Source organism: Herpailurus yagouaroundi, unplaced genomic scaffold (genome assembly GCF_014898765.1).
Source record: "Herpailurus yagouaroundi ecotype Mexico unplaced genomic scaffold, PumYag 29, whole genome shotgun sequence".
Classification (NCBI taxonomy): domain Eukaryota; kingdom Metazoa; phylum Chordata; class Mammalia; order Carnivora; family Felidae; genus Herpailurus; species Herpailurus yagouaroundi.
In genome coordinates, this window is record NW_024412377.1 from 46,385,099 (window position 1) to 46,398,112 (window position 13,014).

The window sequence follows — 13,014 nt, forward strand, 5'->3', positions numbered from 1 at the left end:
AGGGCAACCTGCTTGGTTTTAAACAAAGAGAAGCAGACGGGCATGCAGCACCTCACTTCCCCCCACAGAGCATGCTCCCCCGTGCATTCGCGCCACACACCCACCATGCCCCACTTCTCTGCCATTTGAGAGATGCCAGAAAGCCAGGTTTTTATGTGAAATCTCTACGCTCTTACATGCTGGCAGCTGAGTCCATAAAACACCAGCACCACCACCGTCATGAGAACCGATGCCAGTGGGCCAGAGACGAGCATGAGTAGGGCCCAGGCCCGGAAGTGGCACACAGGTCACTTCCACCCGCATCCCCCCGGGGCAGAGCTCAGGCACAGGGCAAGGCCGCCTGCGGGGGAGGCCGGGCAGGGTCTCGCTGTGCCCTCAGCAGGGAGGCCTCGCAGGTCAGCGAACGCAGCCGGCCGCTGCCTCACTGCCCCGCTGCTATCGTTGCTGCTGCCGTTGGTTCAGATCCCCAGCGCCGCCTCCCTGATTACCTCCCTGTTTCGTAGGACAAGACCCTGTACCACCCCGTCAGCGGCAGTTGCATGGACTGCAGTGAAAGTGACCACAGGATCTTCATGAACACCTGTAACCCCTCTTCTCTGACCCAGCAGTGGCTGTTTGAACACACCAACTCGACAGTCTTGGAAAAATTCAACAGGAACTGAGCCCTGGTGTCTCAGCGGGCCTGGTGGGGTCCTCTCCTGGCGCTTCCGGCAGCCTTCCCCTCCCGAGGGAGGCAGGGCTTCCGTGGGCAGCGTGACGTGAAAGGCGCTGGCCAACAGGTCTAGGGCAGAGAGGGCTGTGACGGCTGGAGCAGGAGGCCCACCTGTTCCTTGAGGCCCAGTGGTAGCCGCGGGGTGGACAACAGACCCCACATGAGGCCCCACAAAGAGCAGTGCCTGCTTTAATCCCTGACAGCATCATGGAAATCTAGGAGGGCCTTACCAACTTTGTCACCACGTTCCTTTGGGCATTATATGGGAGAAATGCCAAGGCAGCCCTAGGCTACCCGAAAATGGGTCCTACAAGGTTACCTAGCCTTGAGATGGCTCGTATGTGACGGCCCTTTAGAAAGAGAAGCCCCTGTTGTCCGTCTGGGCACTTGTAGCACCTCTGCCGTCCGTCAGCTGCAGAAGGGGAGGGAGGGAGTCTTTCTTGGGGCCACTGGTTTCAGCCATTTAGTTTCTGCCTGTCATGGAGTAACTGAGTAACTACAGTTACTGCCCGGCTTCTGTTCTGTCACAGCCCCAGGCGACGCATTCGAAGGCCGTACCTGGGCCCTCAGAGCATCCAGTACTGAACACTGGCCAGCTGCCAGGCCTGGGGTCAGAAGCTGGACCCCTAGATGTTCCTTTGCCGCCATGGACACATGGGCTGTCTCTCCTTGCTCTCTGGGCACAAGACAGCTCAGCCACCAGCTCTTCAGGGCTGGGTTTCAGATGACTTGGGCCCATGGAAAAGGCCTAGTAGAAGACCTCCAAACCAGAGATTCTGGCTGAATTTCCCTTATCAGTGCTTCCATTTTCCTCTTTCTGTCTTGGGCAATTACCTGCCTCAAGAAAGGAGCAGATGTGTGAAGTGCTCACCTCACAAAGGCTGGAGGCCTCCAAGGTGGACCAGGGGCGAGATGCCCAGCCTCTGACCTCATTGCGGCTCCAGTTCTCACATAGAACTCTAGAATTTTTATAGAACTGTATCATTGGATCACAAACTAGAACGCTACATAGGATTCTGGTATTCTAGCATCCAGTTGGGACTTCTAGAATGCTGCGATTTAAAAGAGCCAGCCAAGTGTAATATAGTTAAGGCATCCAGCCCCCAACCTAGAGACAATCTTTGAAATCCGAGGTTGGTGGTGTCGGGTGGGGGGGGCGGGGGGAAGGGGGGGTGACCCATGTCCGTCAGCTCGTACCGGAGACCTCGGTACGACACGGTCCACAGTGCAGACCCGAAGCCCTGCACCCTCCACCGCCTTCACAGCTGCAGTGGAGGAGGGTCCCACGAACAGGCAGACACCCAGCTCCATGCCAGTCCCTCGTGTTTACCTTTTGCTTTGTTAATTATGTGTCGGACTCCCAGAGGGCTCCCAAGCTAATAGGAAGCATTTCTGTGACCAACCTGCCACCCACTGATTCAGAAATGGAAATCGCATTCTACAACCTATGGCTCCCACCAGCTAGTCCAGGAAATACTTGAAACCAGTGTTCCAATTAGAGCTGGGTCTCTCGATTGTGTCATTTACCAATTAAATGAGACATTAATCTGGGGACAGAGCCACGAATCTGCCTTTGAGATGCTGGCTGATCTCAAGGCCACCAGTTATCAGGGGCGGGGAGGCAGATAAAACACTCCTAACCACCACCACCCCAATTAAGCATATAGCTGGCAAAGCATCACTTCCTCCACTTCTGCCCCCACACACACCCTGCCCTGGCCACCTGTCCCCAGGAGAGGTGGCCCCTGTGCGTGCAACAGCTTGCTTGATCCCTTCTTGTTGATCCCTCCGTGTCTTTTCCAAACGAGTGCCATATCTTTAGAAGTGGCCCTCCATAGGAAGGAGTCCAAAGATGAGGCCCCTTCTGGGATCTAAGAGAACAAGAGCTGCAGTTTGGAGAACTGAGGGTTCATCATCAGAGAGCAAAGCAGCATCATTAAAATAAAAACTGTGCCTTTTAAAAAGAAAAAAATGCAAATGTACAGCAAATCCCTAAACTTGAACAATTTCCTAGTGCCTTGCTAGACAAACATAAAGGGGCAGGGTTGGGGGCGGGGGAGGGGAAACTTTCGTGGTAGTGTGTGCAGTTTCTGTTGGATGAGTGTGTGTTTCTTAACTTCTGATTTCAAGCAGGAGACGTTGGGCCTAGGGCAGGATCTGGGAGGCGGAGATGCCCCTCAAGGGCCAGAGGCTGGAGTTGTTCCAGTTCATGGCAAGTAACCCTCCAAGTTAAAAGGGCAGCTGGACAACTCATTTTGTCTGTGGCCTAGAAGGGCCTCAGCAACCCCTGGGAGAGGGCCCTGTTTGTAGACCATGCCTGGAGTCCCCCACCCCAGCCCCCACACGGAGTGCAGCGCACTCGCTAGGTTTCCAGATGTCCCATTCCAAGTGGGTGACAGTGTCCTCGGCAAGACCGGGACTCCTGTGGAAAGCAGGTGCAGCAGCAAGCGGGCTTCAGCTTTCCTCCGTCCCATTCTTGGGTCCTCCATTAGGGTCTGCTTTTGCACCCTCGACTGGGGATGGGCAGGTCCTCTGAGCAGCACTTGCTGAGCCCTCACCAGGAGGTGCTGGGACTTGGCAAAGTGTGGAAGAGGGGAAGGAAGAGGTTCACGGCCCAGCTGACCAACTGACTGGTTACAAATACCACTGGTTGCTTTGGCCTCCTTTTTGAAAACCACCTGTCTCAGAGATCCAGGTTCCTGCCCACACTGCCAGCTGATGCTCAGTACAGCAGCCAGGACCTGCGGAGACACTCTCATCTGGGTCATGGGTGAGAACGTGGGCCCCTTTGCCTCCCTTTATTCTGAGCGTGAGGTCACAAAACAGGGTGCGGCCAGAAAGCATCATGACCGTGTGGCTCACCAGCAGCCTTTCCAGAGGGGGAACTCCGGAAACATTTTGGAATGCGGAGAGCCTCTTTGCTGTAAATACAAGGCCTTTGGAGGTGGCTAAATGTTCAGGCACACGTGTGAAAAGCCATTCTACCGTGTGCCTCCCCCTGGAGCTTTCAACTTTTAAAATAGTCCAGGAACCGCCCCTTCTCCCCTTGTGGAAGAATTAGTTCAGAGGCAGAGGGGGGCACTTCCACGGGGGGGGGGGGGGGTGACATTAGGCCTAGGGGAGAAAGAGCAGTTCCTGTTGAAGATGCGGCATATAGAGTCCCAAAGTGCACCCTATATTCACTTTCCAAACCTACCTGTCGAATTTCTCTCTCTCCTTAAGAAAGAGATGATACCCTTGAAAATGGCTCCCTGTTTCTTTCCATGTATCTTCATTTTTCTACTCTCTGGAATCTCAAAAGCGTGGCAAAGCACTTTACAGTAGTAACCGAGAATTACTCTGACTGGGGGTTCCTTGCTTCAGTGGTCTCTAGTGTGTACAGATTGGGCGATCTTTTATAATTCCTGGGAGGCAATGCATTTTTAATGTTTTCTGAAGATTTTTAAGCGTGGGAGAGGGGCAAGGAGTGCAGTCCAATTCTGGAATTCTTCTCTACTTTCCACCGATGCTCGTTGTGAAAATCGAAGTAATATTTCAGTTCAAACTTGATCTTGAGCCAAGGCCAAGGCCCACTGCCGCCTCTGGGGTGGGTGTTGGACCTACATCCCAAGTGACAAGGTCCTCTTAGCATCCACTCCCCAGATGGCTTTGATTCAACCTCTCCAGACAACAGGGTTGAGCTCCTGCTCTGTTTTGGGCGTGAAGCCTAGGATCCCAAAGGGACTACAGGCAGGGAATATTGAGATGGCAGACTGGGATTCTAAACAGAGAGCTCAAGACCACCAACCTCTCTTCTCCTGCCCGGAAAAGTGAGCCTTTGTGATGAACTGACTTACTGTGTACAATTGTGATTGTTGTTGAGTAAACCTCCAGACTTTCTCTAACGTGTTCTCTGGCTTGTTCTTGTCACGCACCATTTTTCAGTCCGTCATTCCCCACGTATTCAGGGAGTGTCTGCTCGGTACCCAGGCCCTCTGCCAGATACTGAACAAGTCCCCGACAGCTGTCCTTCTAGAGAGGAAGGTGGACCTCAAACAACCAACCAAGATGACTCTAGATGTGAGCAGGGCTATGAAGAATATAAACCGACATGTCTCAGAGACTGGATTGGGAGGCAACATTAGGTAGGCCGGTCAGAGCGTGTCTCTGTGAGAGCTGAAAGACTTGAGGGAGTCTGAGCCAAGAGGCAGTTTGAGGGGAGAGAGTGCCAGGCAAAGGGAGTCACTCCTGCAAGAACCCTGAGCAGGAGGGACTTTCCGTGTTGAAGGCACAGGAGGTGAGCTCACAGGGTTAGGTGGGGTAGCCCACAAAGGGTCTGACAGACTACAGCCAGGAATGGAAGATTTCAGGGGGGCAGGACAAGGTGAAATGGCTTTATTTCTGATGCTCACCCATCAGCCACAGGTGTCTACCTACCAAAATATTACGATGCTTTTGAATATTAGATTTGTATCATTTGTGTAATGCCACATTCTAGAAACCGCATTGGCTGGCGTGGCTCTGCAGATCCTGCCCCCTATCTAGACCTCTGTTTTCTGCTGTAAAATGGCCAGTTTTTGGATGATCCTTCCAGCCCCACCTCTGGTTCCCTGATTGAAACTTAGTGTAGGACTACCCGTCCAGCCAGCCCAAGCTGCCTGCTGATGCTGTCACCCAGAGCCCACCAGAGGGCGCTGTGGACCACAGCTTGGAAAAGGCAGATTAAGGGGGTGGAAATCTGTTCACTGGCCTTCTGAGCCCTGGAACCAGAAGATGGATATTGTTAATTTTCTTCTAAAATTTTAATGGTTTCTTTAAAAAGATTAAATTCTTTTACTAGGGACAGAGGAAGAGAGGGAAGAAGATTCCAGGTGCAGGGGCCGCATGTGCTAAGACCCTGTGGAGGGAACATGACAGGTATGAAGGTCAGTGAGGTGAGGGCAGAGTGAGTGAGAAAAAAGAGACAAGAAGGAAAGGGTGGGCAGAAGCCAGACTCTGCAGGGTCTTGTAGACCATGTTAAGGCGTCTCTGAGCTTTATTTTTAAAGCAGTAGGGACCATTGGAGGGTTTTTAACTGGGCAGGGTGAGAGCATCAGATGTACCCTCAACTGATGTTTATAGCCAGGAATGACTTTGTCGAGCTGCTGGGCACATAGTTGGCACCTCGGGCCTGCAGAGTAAAAACTCCAGGGCAGCTGGCCCTCGGTTGCCTTCTCGAAATCACTGATTCCTGGGAGGAAAGGTCCTTCCCTACTGGGACAGGTGGGAGGATGGGGGGAATTAACATGTCTCATCCGTTCTAGCTCCTCAGCTCCCAAGCCCGCAAGCAAGGGTAGAATCCAAGGTATCTAAAGCACTTAGCTGGACACACAGTGGGACCTCTGTCAGTGGTTGGTGGCATACTTGTTCGGGAGCAGAGGCGGAGAATTTGGCAATTTGCCAACAATTTTGGATTTTTCTCTCTCTCTGTACTTAGTTGGAATTGGGGATTGGGGGCTCCTGGCACTGAGTAAAGGCTCAATGAGTATTTGAAGAATGGACAAACGGGTGAAGAATACAGCTTCAGATTACACTTTAGGCTTTTATTTCCTCCACTCACAGCCCACAGGCCTTCTGAGGGAGAGTGCTCCTGTATCCGTTACATGCTGTGTGTTCTTGAGAAAGTCCCTTCCCCTCCCTAGGCCTCAGATTTTCCATGACAATGGGGAGAAGGGGAGCAAAGTAGATAATGGTCAGCCCGTACTCTTACAGTTGTACAAATCCTGCATCTGGTATTTTGCAGTAGACCTGAGGTTGCTAGGGATTTATTTTCCAAGCTAACCTAGGGGATAGGAGTGGGGCCCCCTTTCAGTTCTGTTGGTGTCTCCCACCCTACGGCTTCTGGGCTATTGCTGAAGTGGGCCAGGATTCAGTATCCAGAGCTCCCTTCCTGCAGCTGCTTACAGCTCTGCTAACCTCTGGCCGCGGGCATCCGTTTCCTCTTTGTTCACCCTCAGTGAACTGGGCTGCCTGGCTTGGTGATCCTCGGGCCCATGAAGGTGCCCCAGGGAAGTCTGCAATCCTTACCTTCCAATCTGACTTGCTTCAGAGCTGGCAGGGTGACGACCCTTGGTGTGCATGCACACACGTATACACACACACACACACACACACTGCCATAGAAACAAAGGAAAACCTGGTGAACCCTCAGAGAAGCAGGTTTCTTAGCAACTTCACAGCTTTTGTTCATGAGCCACTTGGAATTGAAGTAGCATCTGATCTCCTGCCAGCTCCTGCCTGGGGATGGGAAGAAGGGGATGGAAGGTCTGCTTTCGCTGGAGCTAGAGCTAAACACCCCCGCCCCCAGCATTGGCCTCTCAGCCTGGGATGCTGAGGCTGGAATCCTGGGGTCTGGAGTCCTCATGAGGCTGGAGTCCACATTCTGAGAAAAGTCCCTGCTATGGTTTCTTTACAGCTGCAGAATCCCAGGGCTTGGCCATCGAGACAACAAATGCATACTGACATATGTACTGTGACCCATGGTGGTCCACGCTGGGTGCCCATAGTAGTTGGCTCCACCTTTGTCCTCAGCCCTGGAAATACAGAGATGAATAAGGAATAATCTGTGACCTCTTTAGCCTAGTGATGAGAACAAACAAGGACCCAGAGACACCTCATTACCGCTGCACTGCTTGTGACTTCACCCCAGGCCTCTAGTATAAAACCGAAACTTCTTAGCCAGGTCCTAACAGTCCTTCCAGGCTGGCCCCTGCCTGCTTCTCCATCACCTCCCCAGCAGGGCTCAGGTCCTCACAGGCCAAGTCTTTCCCACCTCCAAAACCAAGTGGTCCCTCCACTTGGAATGTTCTCCCTCTGCTTGGCAGCTTTTTGTCAGAGTTTAGGTCCCAGCTTAGCTCACCCCCACCCCCAAGAAACTTCCGGCACACCCTGTCAAGAACAGGCCCACCCCACACACATCATTTTCTGGCATGCTGAGCACCTTTGTAGCCTCTTTCATGGCACTTATCCTGACATACAGTCCATTCTCCTTGTTCACAGTAGTTATGTTCTATTGAGTCACTGTGAACATGGAGTCAGCAAACACTGAACCACGCCCCTAGGGGAAGCGCAGGGGGAGGCTCCTGCGAGCCTCTACTCGAGACATTTTCATCAAACGATCAATACATAACCTTGTTTTATGTGCATTTCTGTTTAAAGACACCTTATTTAATAATAGGTCACTAATTTGTCAACATCCAACTCAGGGCTAACTCTGGAACTAATGCCTCAATGAAATTTACTTAACACACACATGTTCTCCATAGACACATCTTAGTGCTTAAGAACACCATACAGCACCTCAGCGCTATGCTTGGGAGGCATTTTAAACCAAAATCACCAACAAAAAAGCACAAAAATATGTAAAACATGACACCACATTGCCCACGAAAAGGATACTTGTTTAGAGCATGCGCGCTAGACCTCAGCTGGGAACGTGCATGTTGGGGGAACTCCCAATTTTTTGCCACTCTGCACATGCACACGTCTGCAAGTGACCTCCGAGGTGCTGCAGGTGACCTCCGAGGTGCTGCAAGTATCGGTTCTGAGGTCACAAATCTATTTTGGTGAGTAGGCACATTTGCAAACACAGCATCGGTGTAATAATGAGGAGTGCTTTAATTATTTTATTCATTCGTTTACTTGTTTAGTGTCTTCTAGTCCACGGTTTTATCCCCAGCTCTCAGGAGGACTGATTTGGACCTCTGAAATTGTTGAGCTGCTGATGAACGCACCACCTATCTCTGAAATGTTAGTTTTGTGAAACTGATTAATAACCCTTATTATTTATGTCACCATTAGTTGCATATTTCGTTAAGGCCAAAACTAAACAGCTTTCCAGGGCTGACTTTTCCTAATGAAACTCATGAAAGACTGATATATGAATCTGAAGTTGTTCATTTTTTTATGGGCATTAGACCCAATGACCCAAATATCCAGTAACCCAAATAATTATGTGCAACCTCCTAGTATCAGCTGAATTTTTTCTTAGGAGAAGTTTGCTTGGTCATCTAGCATTAAAGAAAGGAGAAGCACAAAGGTTTGTTTCCCCATGACAGACTACACATACAACCCCACTCCCATACAGAATTGGTTTCTGAAAATGTGACCAATGTCGAAAATAAAAAGTCAAACAAAAAATGTATTCCGTCAACAGGGCACATTTGTTCCTAAGGAATAAAAAAGGGTTTATCAGTTTCAATTACACCTGCATTTTTGGACGCAATCTTTGATGATATATTTCCTGCCTTTCCTACTATATCTTCAATTTGATTATTTTTCTTTACTAATCAAAAAACATGCATAAGGAAGTTCCTGGCTGGTTTAGCTGGAGGAACATGCAACTATTGATCTCAGGGTCATGAGTTCAAGTCCCACAATGGGCCTAGAGCTTACTTTAAAAAAAAAAAAAAGTGATTAAGAACATCAAGTGGAGACTGAAGATTCATTCCTTTCAATAAATCCAATGACTCCTACCTTTATGTCAATTACAGTTAATGATACACATACTTCCTTTATTGAAATCTAATTCACCTAAAGTGTATAACTCAATGTTCTTAGTATATTTACAAGGTTGTGCAACTATCACCACTTCCTAATTTCAGAACATTTTTGTCCCCCGAAAAGAAACTCTGGACCCATTAGCAGTCACTCCCCACCCAAGCTCCCCAGTCCCTTAGCCGCTGGTAACCACTCATCTGCATGGATTTGCCCTTTCTGAACATTTCATATAAATGGAATCATGGAATATGTGGCCATTGTGTCTGGCTTTCACTTAGCATAATGTTTTCAAGGTTCATCCATATTGTGTCAGTCCTTCATTCCTTTTTATTGCAGAATAATAATGTGTCTGGAAATACTACATTTTGTTTATCCATTCATCAGTTGGAAGACATTTCATCTCTCTGGGTAGATACCTAAGAGTAGAATGGCTGGGTCATATGGTAAGTCTACATTTAACTTTTTGAGGAACTGTTAAACTTTTTCCAAGATGGGTGCACCAATTTTGCATTCCTACCAGCAGTATGTGGGGTTCAACTTCTCCACATCCTCACCAATACTTGCTATTACCTGTCTTATGTACTATAGCTATCCTAGTAGATATGAAGTAATATCTCATTGTAGTTTTGATTTATATTTCCTTAATGATTAGTGATGTTGAGCATCTTTTCATGTGCTTTTGGCCATCTGTATATCTTCTTTGGAGAAATATCTATTCAAAACCTTTCACTCTTTCCACCATCTTTTCGTGCCGCCATTATGGCATGCATGAATGTCCTGGCAGATGCTCTCAAGAGCATGAACAATGCCAAAAAGAGAGGCAAACACCAGGCTCTTAGTCCATGCTCCAAAGTCATCTTCCAGTTTCTAACTATGATGCTGAAGCATGGTTACATTGGTGAATTTGAAATCATGGATGATCACAGAGCTGGGAAAATTGTTGTGAACTTCATGGGCAGGTTAAACACGTGTGATCAGCCCCAGATTGGATGTACAGCTAGAAAAATAGCAGAATAGTCTGCTCCTGTCCCACCAGTTTGGTTTCATTTCACTGTCAACCTCAGCTGGCCTCATGAAGAAGCAAAACACGCTGGAGAGAAAATCCCAGGGTTCTTTTTTCTAGGGATATAATACATGTGTGCAAATAAAATGCCTCAGTGGACTCTGGTGCTTAAAAAACACACGCCAAAAAATTTTTTTAATAAAAAAGCCTTTACCCCTTTTTAATTGGCTTGTCTTTTTATTGTTGAATGATAAGAGTGCATTATATATTCTAAATACAAGTCCCTTATCATGTGTATGATTTGCAAACACTTTCTCCCATTCTGTAGGTTGTCTTTTCACTTTCTTGACATACACACACTTCTTATCACTACTCTTGGTACTTTCATTTTTCCATCCACATAATTTTTTAAGATGAGGTTAAGATACAACAAAATAATGAAGCACTTTCCCAATCATTGCTGCACAGATGGATATGGAAACTGCCTGTGTGGAAACCGAACGATTAACAGATCAGCAGCACCACCTTCCCATCCTGCAATGTGAGGTCTCACTCTCTAACATGCAGAAATCTGAACCTGAGTACAAGGGGTGTCAGCATAAAATGTATGACATAATAACTACCACTTAATGAACACTTACTATGTACGAGACACTAAGCTAAGTGCTTTACAATATCACATTTGATCCTCACAATAGCCCTATAAGTACTATTATCATCCCATCTTACAGATGAAGAAAACTGAGGCTTATAAACTTCACATAAGTTGTCAATGGTCCTAAGGCTAGTAAAGTGGCAGAGCTGGAATTCAAACTAGAGCCTTTGCCCTTAGCCACAGTGCCAAGAGCTACCGTTGGCCAATAGCCAGCACCTGTCAAGTGCCAGGTTGCAGACCAGAGCCAGGGGACACTTTCATGCGTCCTCAGCAAAATGAGGAAAATAGGCTCATGCTGTGGACTTTTCATAAAGCTTAATTTATTCCATTTAAATGACTGTCCTTTATTCTGAGATTCTTCCAACTTTTTTTGGTATTCCATACTTCCTGTTAAATTACAATACCAAAGGATGGTGTTTTTCTTACTATTATTAGAAATATAGGCACGTCGTAAAACATCCAATAGGAACAGAGGTTATAAAATTCAAATTCTGGGGTGCCTGGGCGGCTCAGTTGGTTGAGCATATGACTCTTGGTGTCAGCTCAGGTAATGGTCCCAGGGTCATGGGATCGAGCCCCACATTGGGCTCTGTGCTGAGCATGGAGCCTGCTTAAGATTCACTCTCTCTCCCTCTGCCCCTCTCCCCCACTCATGCTTGCTCACTCTCTCTCAAGTTAAAAAAAAATTTTTTTTTTAATTTTCAGATCTTCCTTTCTTCCCTTGGCCTGCAGTCCCCACCACGGAAGCAACCACAATTACTAGTTTCTTGTGTTTCCAAATATGTGTATTTGGGTATAAAAATTTTAAGAAAAACAAACGGAATTCATACTCCACGTAGTGCCCTGTATCTTTTTTATTACTTAATAAATGTCTTGGTAGAGTTGGATATACTTAATTTATTGAAAAAATGTTTACGGGGTCCCTACTCTTGTTAGCTACCAGAATTGGAGAATTAGTGTTGTACGCACTGGAGCTACAACAACAACAAACAAGGCAGACGTAGTCCTGGCCTTTGTGGAGCTTATATTGCAATGGGAGAAACAGCCCCACCACAAAAATAATAATAAAATAGAATCATTGAATATTGTGATGAATGCTAATAAGAAAAGACACGGAATGGAGCATAGCGATGGGCAGGGGCTGGGAAGAAAAATTCCTTTTAATCAGGGAAGACTCTCTGCAGAGGTGACATTTAAATTAAGACTTGGAGGATGGAGTCAGCTGTGGGAGGAGCGAGCGGAACAGCATTCCAGGTAAAGGCAACTGCAAATGCAAAGACCTTGAGGTAGGGAGGAGTCTGGCTTATCTGAGGAACTTAAGGAAGAATAACAGAGCTGAGGCGTGGGAAGGGGGCAAAGAGATGGCAGGAGGCACTGTCAGAATGCAGTGGGAAGCTGGTGAGGGGCTTAAGAGAAGTGGGGCAAGGTTTGGTTTGTATAGATGCTCCATCAGGAAAGAGTGGTTTAGGGACCAGCTCATAGGCCAGTAAAGCACGTTAGACACAAGGTGATGGTGGCCTGGGCTGAACCACTGGCCATAGGAAACGAAGCAAAAGGGACAGATTCTAAATATCTATTGGAAGGAGAAGAAAGTGCCTCAATGATGCGTGGGCTTGGAGTGGGGTGAAAGAAGAGAGAATCAAGGGTGGTACAGGTTGCAGTTAACGGATTCGGTTGTCCGAAGCTTTTAACTTGAACATTTGGTCTGCGATGCCCCTGGAGCATCTAAGCTCCAGAGGCTGTTTTCTGGAGCTCTGAGGAGAGGCCTCAGCTAGAACTATGGAGTTGGGGGTTATCAGCCTGTAATTTTAATTATCTGAAGGTAGACTTGGGGATGGAAAAGAATATTACAGTTACTGAGTCAAGTTGCCATTTTAAAACCTAGCTTTTATTAAAGGCTTTATGTTCAATTTACAAATCTTGTTATTCCTTTATAAATCTGGTGATTTTTCATATAAAGATAAGAACAATCACTTTCACTTGTTCTTTGATTACTGTTGAATTAATTCTTAAGTTTAGCAGATTCAATCCTCCTTAAACATTTAACAGGCTTACAGATTTAATTAATCAAATTTCCTTAGACATTTCAGACTACAATTACAAATTTAATATGTCTGACTTTCTCAA

General features: G+C 47.5%; 1 protein-coding gene across 2 annotated transcripts in view; it reads left to right on the plus strand.

The window, feature by feature from the left end:
- The window catches only part of GALNT10 (polypeptide N-acetylgalactosaminyltransferase 10), a 218,728-nt gene extending 217,900 nt beyond the window's left edge, over nucleotides 1-828 (plus strand). Inside the window, exon 12 of one of the 2 annotated variants that reach the window (XM_040498391.1) lies at nucleotides 504-828. In XM_040498391.1, coding sequence (XP_040354325.1) covers nucleotides 504-662 — 159 coding nt within the window. In that variant the 3' untranslated portion in view covers nucleotides 663-828. The remainder of the gene's footprint in view (nucleotides 1-503) is intronic. The other variant, XM_040498400.1, reaches the window with a different exon arrangement.
- Nucleotides 829-13,014: the final 12,186 nt, after the last annotated feature.